At 37.9% G+C, this 25,077-nt stretch overlaps 2 protein-coding genes and 1 long non-coding RNA gene across 4 annotated transcripts in view; 1 reads left to right on the forward strand and 2 right to left on the reverse strand.

Moving 5' to 3' along the window:
* The window catches only part of LOC120900943, a 28,442-nt gene extending 18,087 nt beyond the window's left edge, over positions 1-10,355 (reverse strand). The window contains exons 1-2 of one of the 2 annotated variants that reach the window (XM_040308581.1): positions 8,851-10,355; positions 7,723-8,534 (exon numbers count right to left, since the gene is read on the reverse strand). In XM_040308581.1, the coding sequence (XP_040164515.1) occupies positions 7,723-7,945 (223 nt within the window). In that variant the 5' untranslated portion in view covers positions 7,946-8,534; positions 8,851-10,355. Of the gene's footprint in view, positions 1-7,722; positions 8,535-8,831 lie in introns of both variants that reach the window. The other variant, XM_040308580.1, reaches the window with a different exon arrangement.
* Positions 10,356-17,727: 7,372 nt separating this feature from the next.
* LOC120901812 lies at positions 17,728-18,691 on the reverse strand. The gene is made up of 3 exons (XR_005739328.1): positions 18,408-18,691; positions 18,173-18,334; positions 17,728-17,932 (listed from the first exon to the last, which is right to left on the reverse strand). It is a non-coding gene; the product is annotated as an uncharacterized LOC120901812 (long non-coding RNA).
* A 3,870-nt stretch (positions 18,692-22,561) lies between these two features.
* LOC120904782 (dnaJ homolog subfamily C member 11) lies at positions 22,562-24,979 on the forward strand. The gene is made up of 6 exons (XM_040315120.1): positions 22,562-22,748; positions 22,870-23,551; positions 23,622-23,829; positions 23,909-24,025; positions 24,108-24,564; positions 24,644-24,979. Exons 1-6 carry the CDS (start codon positions 22,680-22,682, stop codon positions 24,791-24,793), a joined length of 1,683 nt encoding a protein of 560 aa, XP_040171054.1. The 5' UTR covers positions 22,562-22,679; the 3' UTR covers positions 24,794-24,979.
* The last annotated feature ends 98 nt before the right edge of the window (positions 24,980-25,077 follow it).

Genomic DNA, 25,077 nt, shown 5'->3' on the forward strand with positions numbered 1-25,077 from the left:
GGCCTGCATGTACTACTTGTGGGGTTGACTTTCAGTGACTTATAGATTCCCCCCATAGCAGGATAGTCAGTCTTACGTATGGCGGCACGGTCTATTCGGAGCTTGAATTCATGACGGGCATGTTGTTAAGCCGTACGAGTTGACGGATGTACCACGCGACCGGCTATCTGAACTGTTACCCGTCTCAATTGGGCCATATGACCCGTTGAATATTAATAATAATAATAATAATAATAATAATAATAATAATAATAATAATAATAATAATAATAATAATAAAAATAATAATAATAATAATAATAATCATAATAATAATAATAATAATAATAATAATAATAATAATAATAATAATAATAATAATAATAATAATAATAATAATAATAATAATAATAATAATAATAATTATTATTATTATTATTATTATTATAATAGTAATAATAAAAATAATAATAGTAATAATAAAAATAATAAAAATAATAATATTAATAATAATAACAATAATAATAATAATTATTATTATTATTATAATAATTATAATAATTATAATAATAATTCATGAAGGGAAATTGTATGTTAGAAAAAAGTGTCAAAAATGTTGATTTTGTATTATGATGCGTATAAGACATTCGATTTGTCTCCTGGTTGACATATCAAACTGAACGGGATTTCCCTAACTCAAACGACTCTGATTCAAGCTACGGAAAGTCTTTTATGTCACGGCTTACTAGTAATATAGTTGATTTGTACCACTATAATAGCAAGTAATTTAATTGAAAACTAATATTATTGTTGTTCTTACGAGCACGACGATTGCAAACTGTTTTTTTTTCACAACGAATACAACGATTGTCAAAGGTTTTTGTTTAAAATGAATTAGTTATTAATTTCTCTGAGAAGGCAATACTTGTTGGTACAGCACTTTGATAGTTACAAAATATACGTTTGTCTTGATTATTTTTCACCCATAATAGCCTTTGTATCACCCTCTACAATATCACCAACAATAGTCCAATATTTATGCGTCTTGGGAGGAGACGATATCGCGTGAAAGGCGATAAAGAAGAGATATTGCTCTTGCTTTGTTGTTTGAACTAATCAAACTTTTGCGTACGCTGTTCCCGATTTTTAACTGATGAATCTTTGCAAATAATTTTAATAATAGGATGTACCTATTTTGAACCTTGCTGGATTATTTGGTCTTTCAAAAGTTCAAAAGATAAATCCAGCAAAGTGGCGCAAACGACGTGGTGGAGCTCTGTATTGCTCTGTTTACTAGTATTTTGATAGATCCTTTGCAAGTAAAAAAGGTGAAACTAGAAAACTCAACCGTTGAGGAGTACAGGAGGAGGAGGAGGAAGATGCGATACATTTCTCCAACATACTGTTCCACGCTCAGGAAAACGAGCGATTAAAAAGCGTTTTAAAAAACCAAAAAAAAAAATCAGTCTTAAGTCATTTATAACTAGAAAATGTACATCAGGAATAAGTTATAGGGTAAGTGTACCAATTATGGCAGTAATATGTCATCAAGATACCGATTTTACCCCTGTAACAATAAGTACTGCGAAAAATGTCAAAAATCTATATGTTTTCTTGCTGCCTACAATGTGTAGACAATTAGAGTATTTTTTATTTTCACTCAGTATTAATTCTCAGTAAAAATTCAATTAAAAAGTGTATCTCAAGGTACCAATTCTGGCTATAGTGTTCCTAGCAATTCGCCATAGCTGTACCAATTGTGGCTGTATTCTAAAACTCGTGGATATTTACACCAAAAATTACATTGTGACATTGTTTTTACTCAAATCAAGTAAAAAAAAGTTCAACACACCAATATAAATATGTAGCCAGCATTAAATACGTAAAATTAACATTTCCATATATCCGTTTTCTATCACTGGTTGTATTGATAGCCACGGTCAATCAATCGCACAATTGATGGGGCTAATGATGATTTTGAGAAAGAAAAAAAACTATGGTTAGTTACTTCAAAATCACTAATATTCTGCAGTCCTGCTCTTAGCAAAATGACTAGAGATGCCAAAAATCTTGGCAACACATTTTAAAAGGATGATATTTAAAAAGGGGCGTTTATCAGTATTGTATGACTTTAGACCTTCAGATACATCGAGTAAGTTAGTAAGTATAGTAAGTATTTAGATAGTAAGTATTTGGCCGGTCTCGTAGTTGACGACTGTACTCGAACGACTTAACAACATGCCCGTCATGGGTTCAATCCCCAAATAGATCGCGCCGCCATACGTAGGACTGACTATCCTGCTATGGGGGGGGGAATCATTTAGTCACTGAAAGCTAAGCCCACAAGTGGGTACAGGCAGGCCTTGACCGACATCGGTTGTTGAGCCAAAGAAGAAGAAGAAGAAGAAGAAGAAGATATTTTAAAAACAGAAGTTGCCAGCACGGAACTAATGAAGCACAAATGTTGAAAAATGGTCATATTTGAAATGAAAAAAAGATGGTTTTAGAATGCAAATAGACTGTTTTAGAGCGAAAACAGTGTTTGTTATAGCCATAATTGTTGCTATAGCCACAATTGGTACACTTATCCTATTAATAAATAAATATCAATACGGTTGAAGCCGCTCATACTAAATAAAAAATAAAAAAAAACTATTATATTTTGTATAAAGAAACATTTCTTTTAAGAATGAGAATTTGCTATCCAAGTTGTTTAAGTTTACACCTTTATTTAATTCGTTACGTGATGCATGAAAAATGATTGAAATCACAGTTTTATAGATGTTTACAAATCTTCTTATCCCACGGTCCAAAGCTATAACATGGTTTGGTCATGTAGTCCTGTCCAAACGGTGGCACAGTCACAACATTCTCTTTGGTGTCCATTCTTTTACACGTGGAAAATGTCACGTAGCTGCGTATCGTGGCCAACTTCTCCCTTTGGGCTTATTTGGCGCAATAAAAATAAGCGATACGCTTAGTTGACTTGAATGCCTTGTACCTTTGCACATGGAAAACAGTCAGGTAAACCTGAACAACTACTGGCGTAACACGCCGTGCTATCATTCTTTAAAATAATCTTTGAAAGGATGTTGGTAAATAGTTGACGGTTGCGATTTTATTGGTGACTTTTATTTTACAGAAAAGCTATCGTTTAAAAAAATTATCGTTTTAAATTTTGATTTTGATTTGTTTAAACAGGCTGTTAGAACAAACATGGTTATACTATGTACTACAACTGTTGAGTGTGTAACGGCAAAAGATGGTTGGGAATATTTATTTATACTGGATACATATTAAATATTTATTGTTTTCTGTCTGTTTAGCTTTTTTCCTTCAGCGACGGCCTTGATTTCGGAATTAAATTACTTATTTATAAAGGCCCATTCACAAGAACCAACATACACTGAGTAGAGAATTTTAGAAAATTATTATAACTGAAGCTAGCAACAATTTTGCTGCTAGTGTGTGGTTAACCATTTTACAAAACAATGTTTTAAGAGCACTAAATTGTACTTGAAATAAAATTGAATCAAGATTAATTTACACACGAGCTTATTGTCAACTGCTAATCTTTTCAACTGAACAGACGCTGAGGATGACTCTGCTGGTCATGTAGGTCTTAAAACGACACAAATTACCTACTTAAGATCAATTTCTTCCATTGATTGGCCTTGTTATTGTGAGTTGGCTTCAGATATTGTTGAAGGTTTTCAAATCAACATTATGACTGCTTCAAGACATGTATGACTACTTCTTGCTTGTTTCCAATAAACATAAAAAAATAAAATAAATAACAGTCGCTTCAAAACCAAACAAACCAACGTTGTTGTAAATCAAATTATGTTAACGATATGTTCAGAGCATTTAAATCCCGTTTGATTTTCCTTTCTTTTCTTTGCTGATTTTGATGTAAGACGCCCTTATTTTGAATGTATACAATGGTATTACAACCAAATACGAATGTATTTTGTGCAAATTTATGTTGTTTATGCATTGTATCTCGTAATCTTGTATATCTTGTTGTTGCATTGTGTATTACATATAAGTAGTTTTTATGAACAGAAGTCAGTAGTTACTATCTAATTACACGCAAAAGCCCTGTTTCTATTGGAAATACTTAACATTTCTTTGTATCTGAGCATCATTTAATAAACAACTTTCTTACAGATGTGGACTGTTAAACATCCCGTTGAAACACAATTACGAGGTCATTATGGGTAATTTATGATAAATGTATGATAAACTAGCGAAAAACTACAGTTTTGTTTATTTTGGAGGGCCATTATTTTACTATACTTTAGACTAAAATAATGTTTTATCTATACTTACTATATTTGATATCTTATGTGGTGTATTAATAGATAGATAGATAGAATTGATTAAATAATCTTATGTTCTTTGAATAGTTGAAACTTATAAAAGTGATGATTGAGAAAATGTTTTTATGATTAAAAACTTGAATCTAAAACTTCAATTAAAAACTGAAACAGTATAAAACTACGAATGTTCCAAAGGATGTGCACAAACACGGATTTAGTATTAGCATAATTTTGTACGGGTTCAAATCACGTACGTTTTGGGAATTTTGTATGCTATACACTGTTCTACGGTCGTAACCTTTCAAGGCAACGAGAAACAAGAAGGTTGGGAGAGTCCTGGATACTCTGAAACAACAATGTTTTTTTTTCCCAGCAACCTGCAACAAACGTGGAACGAGATGTTTCGGCAGTGCTTAAGATGAATAAAATTAGCATACGCTTATCATACGTTATGGCACTTTCGATGGAGATGCACAGTAGCTTTGTTTCATGCCTAGCAATGGTTGATCTCCCTATCTCTTTTGTTCATTTTTAGAAAGATGATCTAAAACCGCCACTACTTGCACGCATCGCTTCAGGGATACCGACCGTTTTTATCTTAAGCATTTTCCATGAATTATCAACACGACACCTAGCATACGGAGTCCGTAAAAAGTGCTTCGCTCGTTTAGAAACGTACAAAACCTCTACAAAAGCGTAGGTAGCAACGTTTTCTGCCAACGATTAAGATCCGTATTCAACAGACGGCTGTCTAATTATTTGAAAACCTGTTTTGCGATGCAATGTGTCCTAACAACACCTTTAGGATGCCATTTCTCTTTCAAGTACGATTTCAAACGTGTTTTAAATTCCTCAATCATAGTCACATTCTCGTTAGAGTGTGTATATCATGAATAAAAGAAAAAATACGCCTTATCCATTTACAGCACATCAACCAACCAATATACCGGGCATTTTGCACGAGCTGGAATCCTTCTACTATTTCTCTAACCGTGCGCTCTGCCAGACTACTGTGCGTAGTCAATATTGGCTTCTATTTCGGTCCGTCCCATCGACCCAATGGCCATCCGGATTGACTTTTCCTTTTTTTGTTTCCCCTTTCCTCTTCGACTTCAAAGCTATATCGACATAGACGAACTGAAAACTGGTTGCGATTCCTGTCTCATAGAGAAGCAAAGAAAATTGGTTAAAAACTCCCGATGAAAATAAAATATCAGCTTTCTAGCGGACGACAGCCAATCACAAATGGACTAAGCGAAAGTCCGACAGAGAGATAGATAGAAAGAGCGAGAGAGAGAAAGTGTGAGAGAGAGAGAGAGAGAGAGAGACAGAAACGAACCATCAATATGTCCAACAGCGTGCGGTGCGAGATCGAAAAGCTTTAATTGAATTTACCGTTGACGAGGGTTTGATGTTTGGTGCCGTTTAGTAAAGGGTTTGTAGAATATAAACTATCTCACAAAATTCCTTGAATATATTATCTTAGGAAAACACTTTTGCCATCATTGAATCTGTCAAAGCACAATGGATCTATGTTTAGTTGTTGATATTATTTAACAGTTCATAACATAACAAAATAATAGGGCACAGAGTTCGGTTTTGTATAATACATTTATTTTACCGTCAAATATACGTTAACACGACTCGCTAAGAATTAGAACAACGACATGTCCAGTTATATAATGTGCGCTATATAATCTGCCTTGCATAAACTGAGAATAGGGGACGGTTGCGCGATACAGTTGTTAACAGTTCAAACCTCATATAAGACCGTTCCCTCGTAAACGTTGCTTTAAACGTCGCATGAAATTGAACGTGAAGCGGGAAATCGCATGGAAATGCATATAATGCATTAATTCATTATGTTTTACAATCTAAACAGTTGAGGAATTGTATATCCTTTCTTTTGCTGTACGATAAGCTGTATTCTGATTATTATTTAATAAAATATATTAGAAAGAATATCATAGAATATATCAGAAAAACCCAAAATTTCACAATAAATTTCACTGGAGCTGTAACGCGGTCTTATTAAGGACCAACGACTCTCTAGCTACATGGTACTTTATAAGTCTCCAAAGCATGTATAGGCCAGCATGACCGCGTAGGTTGTTGAGCCAATAAAAAGAAGTATAGCTTAATAAACATATATTACCAATCGATACCAATTCCTGGCTTAGTAAACCAATTTAAACTAACCAACCAATTTCAATTTAATTTCACTTACACTGCCATACATAAGGAGGAGAATTTATGGTTTCAATCACACTGGTTATGATGCACAAACTCTTTTACCCGTAAACTCTTTCGTTAATCGTTTGCATAAAATACTCTATTTTATGTACCAATCATAAAGTCATGGTTGCTGTGCTCATTAAACAGCTAAGCATAACAGTTTGGAACTGTTCATACTTGTCCCATCTGAAGTTATACAAAAGTGTGTAAATCGGATGAAAGCGATACTTATGTTTCAAGCCGCAACATAACTTGTTGCTGTTCATTAAACAAAAAAAATCTCTTCTTAATGGTCAATGTAAAAAAATCAAAGAGATTCGCAATAGCAAGGCATCGTCCTCACACCGTACATCGTGTGCTTTAAAGGCGTTTTTAAGTGCCTTTCCCACAGAAACCGCCACCGATGGGTGGAGGTATGTCTCATCAAAATTTTCTCTTGACAGCACTTTGATTTGCATACGAGCATATTCTTCTCGGACGAGGTAGTAAAGAAGCGAAAATAACGGGTGTACACAACAAAAACTACACTTTTCATCAGGTGGTGAAAAAAAGTGCTCACGGCCATAGCAGAAAGGTTCATTCACATTCATAACGTTGATGCAGTGCAAGCCAAACCGGGGGGTCGCTCTTTCCCTGTACTAGCTCGTTTTGTGTATAGTTGCTCGAACATTTTTCAGTCTTCGAACACATTTCATGGCAGCAATTGGAAACAACCGAGCAGCGGAGATGGAGTTTTTATAATGCCTGATGGTCTTTTTGCTGCTGCGATACTGTTTTTACGCCTTTCCTTTCGCTATAGCTTGATGGGGTTAATTTTTATTTAAAAATGCTCCATATCAGTCGGCAAGGGTCTGTTCTTTGATTCCCCCGCCCGGTATAAAATGCAAAGGAAAAGATACGCACGCACAAACCCAAACACATGCGGTACAGCGAACAATCAGTGTGTATGCATACTTCAAACAGCGCTTCTCCTGAACGCTTAAAATGTGTGTCAAAGCCAACCCGTACGACTACGAGCGTTCGGTGCGGGTCGGAAAAGCCCGGAATTTTCACACGAGCGTTTTCCTTTTAACCAACGAGCAAACACACTTGGCTTACCGCCTCGGGTAAGCATCCTGACAGCAGTGTGATGATGTGGTGTTTGGCGGCGGGAATGTGCGTCAAGTGAGGAAAAATGAGTGTTTACCTCGTTTTTGCGGTGATGGCAGGTTTGTGGGCAAAAGCTGCTGCTGTTGTTGCTGCTGTTGATGTTGCTGATGTTGGTGTTGGTGCTGCTGCTGCTGCTGCTGCTGCGATGTCACAACAAGCACATGCGCATTCAGCACGAGTATAATGAACAGAGCTTTTATCCATACTTTTCGCGACCTGTGTAAATTATTCACTACACCTTTCGATTCTTGGCACAACATATTTTTGTACCCTGCTAGCACTGGCTACCACCCGCACGCACGGACACTCGAATGCTAATCGTATGGGACTGGCACCGTGGCACGAGATATCAAACGAGCGCTAGTCCCCCCGAAGCGCTCCAACCCGACAGACACACACACACTCTCTACGTCACTCGAAAGGACACCACCGTTCACGGCAATGGACCACAATGCTGGAAAACACAACCGAAGGAGCAACTGAACAGCAATGACGTTTACGGCGATGACATCAAAACACCGTATGTATGTGTATGTGCGCTATTCCGGATGGAAAATGGAGCAATGCTTCTCCTCGCCAGCAGTCGATTTTCCACACTCAAAGAAAGAAGTATGCAACGAAACGAGCGGTCGTGAAAACGCTTCCACTGACGCTGGTTAGACTAAGGCAAGCAACTGTAAACATTCATTTGGAATTCACTTTTTACTTTAGCAAGCTGTAGTGGAAGGTCACACACACACTTCAATTGGCAGTATTCGCTTTTTCCAAAATTTGCACACACTACTTCCATTTGCTCTAGTGCACGGGTTGAAGAAATATATTTAGCAAAGACGGTTTCACACACTCGTGCTGAAAATATGAAATAAATCCAAATAAAGGATTGATTTTGCCGATTTTCTGCAAATACACCATTCATAGGCACACTGTATTATTCGTCACTTTAAATAAAAACTGGCTCGAAAAACAGACACAATGTTAAGCTGCACTATTCATCGTACAAACATAATTTTCCCTGCTTGGGAAAATTGGGATGATACTGCGCAAACAATATTATTTGCGTTCTGTTGCCGTACAAATAATCACAAAAATCGATTGAAAAGCACTTTTTAGCTTTGCGAATTGAAAACTTTTCTTCATTCGACCGACCAAAGTGAAGTTATCGTACAAGCCAGACGGTAAACAGATCCTTGTGTATCCTTGCGACTAGTAACTGTTCAGAACCGTTCCAATCCGAGAACAACGCGACACTGACCAACGAAGTCTAATCGGTTTCAATTGGAAGTGTTTTGCGCTCGGCAAAGCAAGTGGAGGGGATAATACAGCCACAATAACATTGCTGGATCTCGTGTGGACTGGAACTGATTGAAGCAGTGCGCATGATTGTCTGTTCGTTAAGGGGAAGATAGAATAATGAATTCCTTACAGCTGACAGAAACGCTTGGCAGGATTGTTCGCATGGAGAATAAGAATAACAAGTTGGTTGAGAATGAATAGCTACAAATAACACTGCGCTAGCCTTCGAAGTCTGAGGTATTTGTGAAAATGTGTACGGTTTAGTTGACTGGATGATTGACTGGTGGATGTAGTACATGGTGATAACAATCTTGCACTGAATGGTTTGCATGATCTCGCTTCCTGCCATACAAGTTTGTAAAACACAAAATCAATGACATTACAATTATAGTCATACTATATACGTTAAAACAATCTAGAATATTGTAGACCCATGGAGAGTTCGAGCTTGCCATAAATTTTAGCATGGCGATTGAAAGTAAACTAGGAATGAAGGAGGGAGATGGCGTTGATGAGCGTGTAGAAGCTACGTCTTACTCAGATCAAAAATAGATCTTTTGAGTGAGTGGAAAGAAGAAGGTAGTGCTGTTCTCTTTGGATCACCTATTAATCTCGAGGGCTTTTTATAAACCTTCTTTTTCCTTAGTTCTCCCTTTGTAGCTAGCCCGTGGCTTCATCATACGGTCCCGTTTGATCCGCTTATGTAAAAGTCTAGATATGATTGATTTTGTATAAAAATAATCATCTACATCATCTCTGAAGTAACGATATTTTTTATTGTAAAATTTGGAAACCAATGGGTCATTTAACTATTGTTACATGTGTACATGTGCATGTGCAGGATTCAGGAACACTATTAAAAATAACGAATAAAACAAAAACGGAAGCATCTATGAAAAGCATAAGCACATGTAAGGGCAACTTGGAACCCCTTATATCTCACATTATCTTATGGCTTGGTATTTGTTGTATAGGAAACGGAATCCCCACAATCAGCAACAGAAATGCAAGGTAGGAACTAAAACGTGCAGAATTAAATTAACATATTTTCACAGTCCAGTAGGTAAGCTGGGTCGTGCGAGAATCGGCTTAAAGACGATGGCAAGCTTCTGACTCATGCCTCTATCTTCAGCCTGTCGGACAACTTTGACATGGGTTGTAAAAAGTAGACCAAAGAAGTCAGCATAACGGAGACGGCCACTACGACATGCTCGACAGTCCGTTCGATTTAATCAAATGGAATCGAGAAGATTTGTCCTGTACCTGTGGTTTGCTACAAGCAGATAAGTCTTGCCTCGTGGTGCTATGCTTAAGAATGATTCAAGTATTCAACACTTTATGATAGAGAATCATGTTGCTTTAATCAGCAGCTGGTTAATGTTAATCGTTAATGGTTAAACATTATATTTAATAATTTTTGAATTCGTAGTCTATAGTATTTGATATAAACGAACATTAGCATACTGTGCACTAATTATCATACTGTATAGACTGTATCAGGTTTTGAAAAGTGCTTAAAGTGCTACATCACGATAAAATGTCGATTTAAATGGTGTTTTACTACAACCATCTGATTTATATCCATTAAAAGAACAACGACAAAATGTTGTGTGAGACGGTTGCAGTTCTAGAACTAACTTTCACCCGAGCTACAAGGTCAGTGAAAGTGAAATAGATAACAGCTGAGCCATTTTATACGGCGAGTCTGAGATTTATGCACTTTATTTAGATAAATGTGGCCCAGCGAGAAGTTAATTTGGATGGTAATTAAATTCATCGCCATCATTAGAAGCGAACTTGCCGTCGCTGCTCACGCTGGTCTCACCCAAAATGCCAAACGAACTTGAATGCGCTAAACTTTTGAGAGCAAAATGGATCATCATCAGCAGCAGAGTTCACGCCGTAGTAGTAACCAGAATCAACCGCCAGGTATACGGTGCTATCTGCGATAGTAGGTCATAAATCACGTTTGCTGCGCTACTGTTTCTACCAGTCAGACTAAAGTCACTTGATAAGAGAAGATGTACGTTACGATTATCGTTTGTATCCAGTACAATAGGTTTCATTCTTGAGAATGTTTTCATACCAGCGATGGATTAACTGTTTCATCACCAATTACTCGAACTACAGTCCGAACTTACTGGTTGAGCTTCGATTCCCTGCCAACTATTGAATATATGCTTTTTATTTGGCTCGTTTTTCCCTTACAAAAATTTCTGAAATATTTCTCAACAAGCCATGAGAAAACCGGGTTTTCAATACAAACGCATGCTTTTTAATTGAACTGTCAGCCAACTATCGAGCGTTCCACTAAAAAGCATGCAAACTAAAAAGCGTTCAACTATTGAATTCACACTGTACTATACAAAAGTTTTGATACATCTTACTTCATGTCGTTCAATAACACAAAGTCCAGCAATGAATGCAGACAGTATTTGAATGAATAAAATAGTACAAAAACACATTAGGTAGTGTATCGTTGATGTTTCGAAATTGTACAAAGTCAGCGCAAAACAATAGCTTATGAACAGATTTACAACAATTGTTTAACCAAAACAATTTTTAAATCTTACTCAAAGAGCGTATGAGTGTTCTTTAATTAACGGCTTTAAGCATTATACGACACATTGTTGTACGAAACCACCACTCATTCCGTCGGCAGCGCTCACTTGCTGCTGTCTATTTTAGTGAATTCATGGACCGGGCAACCGTTTGTTATCTGTGTATGCTAACTGTAAGCATGCCAAAGTCGGTGGTAGTTCACAACGAATCAACCAGAACCCCACCGGGATGGAAAGCTTAGCTGACCATATCGAGCCGCAACCGCCCAGTGGCGGTTGCCGTGTTCTAAAAATCAAGCGGTATGGAAGTAAATAAATTAAACTTTTATTTAAATTCTACCTCAGTTTTTCGTTGCTTCCCTTTCACCCATGGTCGTTTTTTTGCACGCTGGATACGTGCTGCTGGCGAACCACCGGAAGGATATCGTTAGCTAAACCAGACGGATTTTTGCCACAGGGAGAATTGGAAAAGCTCGTTATTTAAATTGAATTAAAACACCACAAAACTACACATAAAGTTTCAGCTGGCCTTCGGCTGTTCCTGTGCTCGGCTGGTCAGTTTTATCATTTTCCCTCTCCCAGATACGTTGATTTAATAGGCAAGGCTCATCGCCACGCTCGGCCCCGTTTATCGATTCTTATGTGTTGCAGTGGACGCAGCATTTCATTATTTTTGTTCATCATCATAATCACCACCGGTTTGTCGTATTGATTTACAGGAGATTCGTCAATTTAGATTGCAAAACGTGACGTCATGGTTTTGAAGTATGATTAGAAGTCGATCAATTATGCTCTTCACTATCTCAGGAAAATAAACGGCTCTATTCGGAAGAACTACATAAAAAATCCTATAAAATCATTTTTCCTTCCCTGAAATTGAAAACAAAATGTGTCACATTTCATTCTATACAAAGGATTTTGCACCTGGCCGAAAGAGTATGGCCGGCGTAATTCTACGGCTAAAGGCGTACAGTTTCTCACATTGTACTAGCTTAGATTTGGAACCAGTGCACACCTTGCAAACTCTTCTCCACAGGTTGACTTTCGAATCCTATGGTAATGGTCGCACGACATTGCTAAGACGAAAGCAATAAGCCGACGTCGATTGTATGTTGACCATTATATTTGCCCCACAGAGAAATCGGTTGTGGAAACATGGATTACCTTCTGCTTGCTGTACGTTGGTTTCAGCTGTTAGGAAGCAAATATTGGCCCGCTCTGGTTCCACTGTTGCTTCCTTCTGGTCAGGCGTGGTCAAGTCAGCGAAAGAGTCCTGAAGGACTTGCTTCCGAGCTGCACCGTACTGCCGGCCCTGCACAATAATGCTAGTGCATGCAAGCACCGTCCAAACGATGCGGTTGGTGTCGTTTTCTTGTTAAGCTTAATAATAAATCGCACCCGTTCCATTGTTGCCAACCATCAGCTCAGTGCACTTTCGGTTTAATTCTATTTACCACTCAGCCCCAAAGACCCCGACGACCCAATCGAAAGCTCTCACCGATGCCGAGCTATGCAAATGTGTGTGCATTTGATTTCTGCTTGCATTTGCATGTTTCAGTTAGGTCGGTGTGTATGGTAAGGGTCGACTTTTCAATTTCCTGCCCACAGCGCATATTTCAGTGCTACTGCCCAAAACGCACTCATCGCCACGCACCCAACATATCAGCTACACATGTTTGCAATGAACCATTCGGTTGGACAGCGTAGGTTTCACTACATGAAAGCGAATTTTACCTCTGCGCATCATTCTTCATGATGTTATCGAGGGAAAATGTTTATGGGTTGAATTGTTTGTTACTAATTTCCCTCAAGAAAAAGTGTTCCTCGTTCATACAATACATTACCAGCATTCATCGCTGTAGCCCATTGAATGGTTCTGCTTATGTTTAGATGATGTTGGCAGTATTAGGGCAAAAAAAAGATATACAAAACACTCGGTACGAGCCGTCATCGACCTACACATCATCATTTAATCATTTATCTGGTTGTCTGGCATTGGATGTTTTAGTAGAAGCATTGGCTCCTAAAGGGAAGTACGTGTTTCAATTCCCATTCAGACGACAGTACTAAGAACATCATAATCGTTTGATGGTACAAACAAACTCTGGCTCCATGTAAGCTAAGAATATGTTATCTCGAGGACACTATATACAATAGATTGCTTCGGAAAAGAACCCCATTTTAACGAAACGGAAGTGAAAGGCCAAGTTGAATGGCCAATTTAATGGTGAAATGTAACATTTAGCTTATTGATAGGTGTTGAAGTTTGCTGCTAAACATGAGGAGAAAATAAAAATATCATCGATAAACATATTTAGTGCTCACTCGTTGAGGTGAGAGTTTTGATTCAAAGTAACGATGAATTAATTAGATACGTGGCTCGAGGTGCTGTGATTATGCTGTGAGATATATTGCTGAGTTGTTCCTGTATTCGCTCACCCAGCATATTAAGATTGGTTTTAGAACCATGCTAGGAAAATTAAATGAACTAACACTTTTATTAAGTTAAAAAACAAACATATAATCTAAAGATTCATTACAAAGAAAGTGTGATTGATGTTGGAGTAATAAAATGAAGCAAATACAGTGGTACCTCTCATAACGAGTTCAAGTGACTCACTAGTGATAGGAAAAAGTCGTTACGCGCGAGGCTCTTTTGCATGTGGTTTGTATGAAAAGTGAAATAATTGGTTCCAGGACCGCAAATTTGCTGATAAAAATGTGTAGTCGTAGTCGTTAGTGCACATCGAAGTCGTTATTAAAAAATTGATCACTGGCGACATTTGGCCCTTTGGTCTATTTTGTTTCAAAAATGTATAACGTTGTTACTAAAAAAACGCAAAAAATGCATTCTCCTTGTCCGCGGCTCTCGATCATTTACAATATTTGGCCCTTTTCGTACAAAGTTTGCCGGACAATGGTTTTGTCTTTTCTTTAATATTTCCCAAATACATCGCTTTTAGAACGATCTATTTTGTTTTTGGGTTGTTCTAAGCAGGTTTTGTCGTTCGCAGATAGACATTTCCTGCTATACTTTTTTCAGATAAAGCCAGTTTTGTCATAATTTTATTATTTTTGTGGTGAATATTCTTTAACACGAATAAGAATAGTTGAAAAAAGCATATTTTTTCGAAAACCGTTTGTTTACCTTCTGATGAGAATGATCCAACTTGCAGTCCAAGGTGTACGAAAGTGACAGCTCTACAGTATAACCGAACATGTCTACACCTACATCCGAACAATTCTATATCTCGCTGAAAGAGTCTATTATATGCCTGAATGAATCTACAACTCGCTGAACATGTCTATATAATGCTCGAAAACCCTGTACTGCATTAGCCGGTCTCGTGATACAGTCATCAACTCGTGCGACTTAACAACATGCCCGTCATGGGTTCAAGCTCCGAATAGACCGTGCCGCCATACGTAAGACTGACAATCCTGCTATGGGAGGTAATCCAAAAGTCACTGAAAGGCAAGTCCACAAGTGGTATAGGCAGACCTTGACCGACAACGATTGTTGAGCCATAAGAAGAAGAAGAATATTGCATTACTTTTAGAAACTCCATTATATAGATATATGATGTATGAAGCATTGGAACGAATTGATCATTTATTAAGTTGGTAAAAGCTACGTTAATAGGTTTTAGTAGTTTATTTTATATCTAGTATCAACATTTAATATCTCACAGGCTCATATTTTGTAAGAATCAATTTACATATTGATACAAAATGTTGTCTCGTTTTTATACACGCCATATTCAATACAACCAGAGACTCCATAGCTAATCAAGTTACGGTGTTTTATACTACAAGTATAATAAAAACGAAATATCATCGCTTATGAAAACGATTCTGCCCCTCGTTGGAAATCTAACCAAACGCCAAAAATGCACAATCCGTACCCCATCCAGCATGCTAGAAAGGGAAAGGGAAAGGTTTTAGTGGTGATACGTGCCGTCAAACCGGGACCGTTGCTCCCGAAGCTTAAGGATAATCGTAAAATGTGCCCTGTGTTGGATCATGATACAGGTGTTGACCGGGAGGTATAACGTGTTATTTTACGACGAGCGCGAGTACGCCCGTCGTTACAGTCCCATGCGAGTTAAACCTTCGCAAAACTTCAGGTCGAATGGAAAAAAAGCATCGTTATAGAGATTTGTGGAAGCATTTGAGATAATTTATCGGCGTATGTTTTGCTTGATTGAAGTGAATTTATTTTATCTTGTGTTGGCGCCTAAGTTTGAGTCAGGAGGGATAGCAAATACGTGTGGCTGTGTATGAAGAATCACGGGGTCCTTTCGGTACTCGGTGAATACTTTATGCAAAACTACCAAATCATTGCTGCAGGTGAGATAGCATATTTTTACATTACAGGGTTTTCGAGGATTATATAGACATGTTCAGCGAGCTGTAGATTCGTTCAGGCATATAATAGACTCTTTCAGCGAGATATAGAATTGTTCGGAAGTAGGCGTAGACATGTTCAGCGATTCTGTAGAGCTGTCATTTGTTTTGTTTACACACTGTGCCGCAGGGTTCAATTTTTCATTCTTAAAAGTCCTAAAAGTAGCTAATAATCATTCCCCAAGCTGTTTAATACATAAATTAGTTGAAAAAAGCATATTTTTTCGAAAACTGTTTGTTTACCTCCTGATGAGAATGATCCAAGCTGCAGTCCAAGAGGTACGAAAGTGACCCTCGTTCATTTGATCAGAGTTTGGCCATTTTTCTGACAGTAATTGTGTGACAAACTGCCATGTAAGCAGCCATCCTTTACGGTTATTCTAACGAAAGAAGCGGTTTAATGTCCAAAAAATCAAATATTAGTCAGGAATCGGTGCTTTTAATGATGGCCAATAAGGTCAGGAAAAGAGATGGGTCACATTTGGTTGATGGGCCATGCTGCATTTCATCGTAGCTGGTCATGTAATAGCTTGAATGAGTGAGTTGTTACAAACATGTTTTGTTTGAATAATACCGTACACAGAAAGTGGCCAAATCTGTTAAGGTGCATCAAATAATTCATTTATTTTTCATTTATTTATTTCAAATTAGGCTCTACTAACATATTAAAACATGTTTCAATCGCCAAGGTCATACGGCGAGTCCCAGATATTGAGTCCCAGTTCTGAGAAATTTTACTTAAAATGTATCACATGTTTCAAGAACAGTCGAGCTGGAGAACATACAGAGCATTGTCATTTGCCCGAAACACAAAACCAGCTGACACCAAACTGATGAAAATTAATTAGTAGACTCTCAATATGATATCAGTTGCCATTTTTTCAATGGAACTTGGCCACGTAGTCTGGAAATTCCATTTTTCTACCAGAGAATAATTGGAACAAGTCTTGTAGGATGAGTGGATCAAAAATACGCCTTTTTAAAGGTTCAAATGAGTTCTTGAATTGTGCAAGTAGTCACCAATAGTCATAAATGCAATAAGAAACAAGATCAGGAAATTTTTTGATTCCATAACCTTTGTTTTCATACGCATTTTATGCCAAAAGTCTGATGACGAATACTTTTTGCGCGCCCATCAAACGACTTATTTTAGTTTTTTAAATAATTTAGTTGTTATTGCACTATTTAAATGCTTTTTTTAGCAAAACGTGTGTATTGATGGTTCCTTCATCAAACCCCATGATTACTTTTACCACCCCATGCCTATTGCGGCCATAATTCGCCTTTTCTGCAAAATATTCAGCTAGACGAATACTTTTTGGACTGACTGTACGTTTGATTTAATACGTTTCTGGTTAAATTTGAAGTTACTTGTTTTGTTTCGCTTATACTTATCATTAATATCATACTGTTTTTATTCGTTGTTATTAGAAATATACTGATATTTTATAAATTGAAAGGAGACGCCCATTCTCATTTGACAGCATTTTAGTTCAGTCACCCCATGTAGAAGCGAAAAGATAAAATAAATGAGAAGATAATACCAAATGGCGTCAGTCCTATCAATCATCAAGACCTAACCTCGATGAAAGGCGCATCGAATAAGCTCGAAATGGTGTTGAAGTGCTTGATTTATGTGAAGGCTTGGTTGTATGTACCCTAAACCAAGCGTATAAGATCGTAATCTGTGAAAAGAGCAAAATTGACAAAAACTAAAGCTTCAAGACAAACGAGCAAGAGTAACGTCATTTTTTTCTAGCCGATAATGTAAACAGAATGAGTCATATTTCGCGCACCATAACGGGTGAGTAATTTATTTTATTTGATTTTTCATTCAAGCGTAGTTAATAAAAGTTGAGGAATCAACATGCTCTTCCAACAGCTGAACGGCGGAACAAGAACAATCGATGGTTTATGGCAGATTTTCAGTCAATTATTTTTGCCAATCATCATCGTCACAGTTACTTTCGTCAACTTCTCTGAATCCTATCAATCAATGATAAAATCAACTAAGGCGGCGCTCTAGCAGCAATCGAACACGACATCCGACACGAACAAACCCATATAATCATATGGAGGTGCACTGTCAGACACAAACAAACAAACAAGACAAACATGTCAAATCCCATACATTTTTCATGTTCGATGTCGTGTTCGATTGGTGCTAGAGCGCCGGGTAATTGTGTTACGTTTGTTTTCGGCAAATTGAAAGCATTTGTTACTTACTATTGTTTGGCTCACATTTATTGTGACCTTCTAGTAGACATCTGTTGGAAAAGTATTTAAAATTTCGTCCATCAGTCGCACACACCGGGTCAAGTATATGAGGACAAGCGGCGGTACATTCATTGTCTTCAGCAGCCCCAAGCTGCAAAAGCAAAAGTACAACTGCAATGGAAACACAATCGAAATAATAATTGTAACTCATTTCATTATGCACTTCATTCACTTCCAAACCTACCGATTGTACTGCAAAAAAGTTTCTTTTCCATGTTTCGATTATTGTATTCGCTTTTGTTTTTAGCCACTTAGTTAGTTAGTCACTGGTAAGAATGCATCAGTGTGGTTTGTTTTTATAGCTGCGGATGCAAATTGGCCAACGTTGCACCGCAATGTTGCTCAACAGGTATGCTAACGCTCACCGATAACGAACAGGTTATTTGAGTTTTCAAGCGTTGGGTAACTTAGTAGTGATTCAACTAAAAAGAAGTTATCTTTTGAGTATAAATAATGTTATTATGCTATCTGAATGTTGTTCGCATTCAAAAAGCAGGCTACAAATATCATTTCACTTTAATGGTAGACAGTTTCGACTAGCCTTAACAAAACAAAACATAATGTGAATGAATATTATACACTCGAGAGATTATCTGTAGCAGGCATAAGCAACCGGAGGTACGTGGGCCCCATGGAACTTGGCGCGAGCTTTTTGGATGGATGCTATAACGTCGAACAGAAAGAGGTTAAGCACTTGTATTAGTATTAGCATAAATGTTGATTGATCGTATGACCAAGGTTAATTCATAATTTTTTTAAATTAATTTTTTAATTCTGCTTGTGGGCGGTTCTTTTCCATATACCATTTATAAAAGATACATAATTGGTTCCAAAACCGCAAGTGGGCAGATATAATGGCAAAAGATGGCAAATTTCTAGGAAATTGGAAAAAATGGAAAAAGGGAAATGAAAACAATAAATAATTTCGAATATCTCTTTTTCTTCTTCTTCTTCTTAGGCTCAACAACAGTTGTCGGTCAAGGCCTGCCTTGTACCACTACTTGTGGGGTTGGCTTTCAGTGACTTAAGGATAACCCCCTCATAGCAGGATAGTCAGTTATACGTATGGCGGCACGGTCAATTTATGTGCTTGAACCCATGACGGGCATGTTGTTAAGTCGTACGAGTTGACGACTGTACTATGAGACCGGCTAATCTCTTTTTAGACTGACGAATAATCCAAATTAGAAAAATGCTCAATGTTAAACTATCACGATCTTCATTCACGAGTTTCACTCGTTAAAATAGCATTTAGATTTTGCCGTTTTGCGAAAAACTCGTCATAAGGGAGGATTTCCATTGCACATTCAGTTCGTGGGATTTTATGTTAGTCAAAGTTTTTAATTTGCTCAAAAATATTACTGATCGCAATAGATACGTAAATTCAAATTCAAATCTACAACAAATAGCTATCTTAAAAGTGTAGCTATTTGTTGTAGATTTGAATTTGAATCTAAATGACAAAAAAATCGCCCAAACAAAATCCGAAAAAAGCAAGCACAAGTGTGCTACCTGTGTTGTGTACAGCGGTACTAGTTGAATTTTTTTTGTTCAGCGGATCACAATGTTTGGTTCGTATGGATTACGCAAATGTTGTATAGCGGTTGACGAAGCACAATGTGGATTTTTTAGACGGATTGCAAGTACAGTTGAGCGCCGTTTATCCGGGTACCTTTTATCCGGCTTTCCGTTTATCCGTGCTGTTGAGAAATGACAGTTCAATACAAAAGTGACATTGGATTATGAGGAGGATATTTGAAAAAGCGGTTATAAGAGCAGATTGTCATAACAGAAAACACTATAATTCATGGCAAATTTTAAAAATTTTCTTTCAAAAAACATGAAGTTAATAAAAACTGGGTTATTTTTATCAAAAACAAGAAAAATTTCCAAAAAATAACCAGGAATTGGTAATAAAATATATTATTTGACTCATTATCCGTGTTATTCGCTTATCCGGGCAAATTCAAGTCCTGAGAAGCCCGGATAAACGGCGCTCCACTGTATAATCATCTATGATCCCAAGTGGTGCTCAGGTTGACCAGAAATATTGATTTATCTGTATTCCTACCGATTTTTTATATGCCTACCGATTCACAAATGACCGCCCTAAAACTACCGATTTTCCATTTATCCTACCGAAAATCACAGATATTTGATTTTTCAGTCGTTTAAGCTTAATCTTTACCGCTTGGGATGCTGTTTCAAGGATCGCTATCCTCATTTGTTACTTATTGCGCTGATGCAAATTTGTTTGCCAGGCCAGTTTCATTCGTTAACATTTATTGTTCATAATAAGTAAAAAATGTCAGTTGTGTGGATTCCGAGAACTGAATTTTAACTTTGAATCTCGCTGTCAGCAGTTAAAGTTTAAAACCGAATTGTATCGTTAACATAATTTAGCGCGTGGCCACGGACGTGACAAAATGTTGAAAAAATTTCAAACTTTGTCAACATTCCTTGTCAACTGCAAAAAAGAGCTTTTTTCGTGGCCGCACCAAAAACATACAAAAGAGCGAAAAAAGCTCCAACATCTGAATATGATCGATATTTTGTTTAAGAAGCACGAAATAGGTACATAAATCAATAAATCAATCAAAAGCTCACGTTTTGAAAAATTTGTCAGTATTTTGTCACTCTCATGGCCTTTCCCCAAGCGCCACAGATTAAGCTTAAACGACTGGAAAATTGAATATCCATAGAAAAAAAATGAAAGCTCCACAGCTTCATTGGTTTGATCAATAGATGGCGTATTACCACCGACAAACCGACGTGACACTTCGAACAAAATTAGCTTCAAAAGTTGTCTCCTTATTTCAAATGAAAATACGTTAAACACTAGCGCCATCTCTATAATGATTCGCTTACTACACTGACACAGAGAAGAAACTGCTAAACCCCCTTTTTGTTTTTCTTCGCAAATTCCAATGCGTATTGTTTTATGTACTTCTCACATCTTTTGCATTGATTTGAAAACTTATAAAATGATTTTCCTGTGTGTTTTGTCCAATTATTCTCACAAAATCTTGCCTCACACTTCCTTCGCCATTTGTATTTAGAAAAGTTGTTTACATCGAAGCAGCAGTGAACAGAGCTAACTTTGACAGAAGTGTTCGCCTCACTGGTAAATGACAGTACTTTCGTGTGGGACACTTTTGTAACGCCAGTGTTACGTCGGTTTGTCGGTGGTATTACAACTCATCATTATATTGCTATCCTTTTCTTGCAATGTGTTTCGACAAGTTTCATCTTATCATGACCTATATAGCCTTCTAACTTTCTGAGCAAAAATCTATATAATTGGTCGTGTGGTCAGATACGTGGGTATCAACACCAACGACCATTACTCAAATCTCACTTGCTTCAGTGCTGGTGGTTTCCGTTGGAGTTTAGTATTTAAACAATCGTATCGCCGTTCTAGTTCTAGCGATGCATAACTTCAATGCGAAACCATACAACAGTACAGAGGAAATGAGAAAGCTCTCCTCCAAGCGATTAAGCTCAGCTGGTTGGGGTATCCCACCAACAGATAGCGCCACCAGCTTTTTTGCTATTTTTAGAACGCATGAGTCGTTTGCCGTCTGCTAAACGAAGTCTTTCTGTATTCCGTTTAAGTAGAGTGCTTGAGTCGTTTAGAAGCCGTTTAGTGGTCGTTTAGTGGATTTGTGGCACTTGGGTTGGCTGACAGCAAAGCTGCCGAAAAAAAGCACAATTTATTTGATACAGTAGAACGTCGATTATCCGGGAAGCTCGGGACCGGACGGTTGCCGGTTAATCGATTTGCACGGAAAATGGTCCAAGAAATGTGAAATTCATATCAAAATTATAAAATCCACTATTTTTATGATTAATTCACCTTGAATCAATCGATTAATCGTTAGCAGAATATTATTTTTAACAATAACTTTTTTTAACTAACAATAACTAACAACAACTATTCATGAACAAAACTGAATTTCGAAAATACTACTAGACACTACAGAGCTGCAAAAAACTGGTTGCCCATTTGACTATCGCTGCAAATGTTCGCCGTACGTTCGAACAGCTGTCACATTTATGCGCACGGTTAAGCCGCCCGCCGGTTAACCCGCCCCTGGATAATCGACGTTCTACTGTATTTTGAAAAATACGTAATGAAATGGTATGAAACTCTGTATGTGAATAACAAATAAGTACACTTTCACTTCAAAATTGTGTTTTGTGAATTTTTTCCGCATTTGTGCAGAATTTCACGTTTTAAGCTACACTGCCGAAAATAGGTACACTGCCGAAAACTGGTACAGTTACCCTACCGATAAAATTTTGATGCGCCTACCGAAAACCGCCAAAATAATCTGGCCACACTGGTGGTGCTATCGTGAAACTTCGTCAGCAGCTGTTTTCCTTCGAAACTTCTCCTGCCGCTCACATTGTTTACAAGTATTTTTCCAATCGCTCGTAATTCTACCAATTTACAATGGATGATAATGAAGATTTGGATTATGTGGAGGAAGATTACTATGCCACCCTAAATTTACCTCGTAGTGTAAGTTTGTTTCTGTCATTCATGTGTTTCTTTGCACCAACGTGCGGTGTGTCGTCATCCGGGCATCCGATTACATCAACAAACTAACCTACCCGGCATGTTCCTTTTGTTTTGATTGCAGGCTACGCAAGAGGAAATCAGTAAAGCGTATCGTAATTTGAGCAAAATTTTCCATCCCGACAAACACGGCAATGGCGAAAACAAGCAGAAAGCCGAACTCATGTTCAATCGGACCAAAAAGGCATATGAGGTATTGTCCGACCCACACCAACGTGCCATCTATGACTCGCTCGGCGTTAAAGGTCTCGAAACCGAGGGATGGGAAATTGTGCATCGAACGAAAACCCCGAATGAAATTCGTGAAGAATACGAACGGCTAGCTCAAGAACGTGAGGAACGCCGGCTGCAGCAGAAAACGAACCCGAGGGGAAACATTTCGGTGCATATCAATGCGACCGACTTTTTTAGTCGCTACGATGATGAATACTACGATACTGGATTGCTACCGTCGATCGAGGTATCCGGCATGAGTATGTCCCAATCGATCGAGGCTCCATTATCGCGAACAGAGATTGCAACGTTATCCGGAAGTCTCCACCTGCAGAATGGCGTGGGTAGTGGGAATTTCCTGCTCTCCGGGAAAAGGTTGATCAACAAGGGATGGTTCGAAGTTGATTGCGGTGCAGGCAATGGGCCAGTGTTGGGTGCGAAGGGCTCACGAAACCTAACCAATAGAATATTCCTTACCGGTGGAACAACGTTCCATTTTCGACCGAACGCTATCATACCAGGATTGAGCGGGAGTAAGTATATTTGTGTCTCATTGAACGTGAGTTGATTTGAGCCCGCTAAGAATGTTTACTTTCGTTGTAGCTATGGCTATTCAGCTCGATAAGAACACTTTGGGGTATCTAACGTATAATGCTGGCCTGCAAAGCTCTATGTCGACTGTCGTGGAAAGGAACACGGAAAAGTATCATTGCAATCTAACAATTACGCTGGGTATTCCTCACTGCTATATAGCTGCCGCTTACACGAGAAAACTTTTAGAACAAGGCCTAAAGCTGAGAGTGGCACTAAAGTGCGTTTTACTGTGTGATGATGTATGGTGTGGTATTGCAACATTCTAACAAATATGTTTTTTTTGTTTATAATTTCAGAGGTGGAACATTTGGCTTCTTGTCTGAATGTGGCGCAGAAAAGAAAGTATCTAAGTACAGTTCGGTATCGGCGACCGTATGCGTTGGTGTTCCATCCGGTGTGACGCTTAAAATTAAGTACGTCCCTTTTATTAATCTTTGGCACTATTCTACTGAACACATCAAAAATGTGTGTGTTTTTTTTATATTTCCACTCTAGGGTCGTTCGTTCGACGCAAACGTATCTGTTTCCCATCCACCTTTGCGAAGAAATTATACCCGCTGCCGTGTTTTACGCTACTGTAACACCGCTGGTAACGTATTTTGTTCTGAAAAAGATGCTCTTCGATCCAATGAATGAGGCAACGAAGCAGAAAAACATTGAACGGGTGAAAGAGACCAACAGTGCTCGGATGGCGGAAAAGCGAAGGGAGGCAGAATCGGCCATTTCCCTGATGGGTGCATTGTTTGAGCGCATTCGCAAAGACGAACTGAAACGGCAAGGTTTGATTATTGTGTCTGCATTGTATGGCAAATTTTCGGACGCTGAAAACGTGTCATTAGAAGAGGCAGACGATATGGGTTTTGTGCACCAGAATCCGCTAGTGATTGATGTTCGAATTCCTTTGCAGTGTTTGGTGAAAGATTCGCAATTGACTTTGTATTCGTCTAGCAAGGTAAGGTCGACTCAAAGCCAACAAAAGCAAAAAAATATATTGTTCAATGTTGTGTAATTATTTTCGTTTACTATTGCAGAGCGAATTGCCCGGATTCTATGATCCATGCTTCGGCGAAGAAAAGCAGCTTAAAATTGACTACGAGTTTAGAAATAACTCTTACAGCTCAGTGTTTTCCGACACGGACCCCGTTCGTCTTCCGATAGTAACGAACGAGGCAGAACAATAAGCCAAAAACTTTTAAAGGCATCGAATGAAGTAAGCAATAATGGCAACACGAACAGCTTTGTTTACGATTATTTAGTCTCCACGGTAGAGATATGGATTGCGATTTTTAGTGCGTCGTAGATACAAATTTGTTGTTTAACCAAACAGAGAATAGCAAACGAGCGGCTAAAGCTTACAAGAGTGTTAACCAAAATGGGTCTTGAGCAGTCTATGAAATCCGAAAAATGTTTCTAGTTTTATTGACAAATATGAGATATTCAAATCTACTTGAAGGATATGGTATCA

This window comes from Anopheles arabiensis, chromosome 3 (assembly GCF_016920715.1).
Source record: "Anopheles arabiensis isolate DONGOLA chromosome 3, AaraD3, whole genome shotgun sequence".
Lineage (NCBI taxonomy): Eukaryota > Metazoa > Arthropoda > Insecta > Diptera > Culicidae > Anopheles > Anopheles arabiensis.

What these genes read in the sequence shown, in the direction of transcription:
- LOC120904782 (XM_040315120.1), top strand. Translation starts at nt 22,680, where the DNA reads ATGGATGATAATGAAGATTTGGATTATGTGGAGGAAGATTACTATGCC. An exon ending in CATACCAGGATTGAGCGGGA is followed by an intron (nt 23,552 to 23,621) that starts GTAAGTATATTT and finishes CTTTCGTTGTAG; the next exon opens with CTATGGCTATTCAGCTCGAT. An exon ending in CTTTGTATTCGTCTAGCAAG is followed by an intron (nt 24,565 to 24,643) that starts GTAAGGTCGACT and finishes TTACTATTGCAG; the next exon opens with AGCGAATTGCCCGGATTCTA.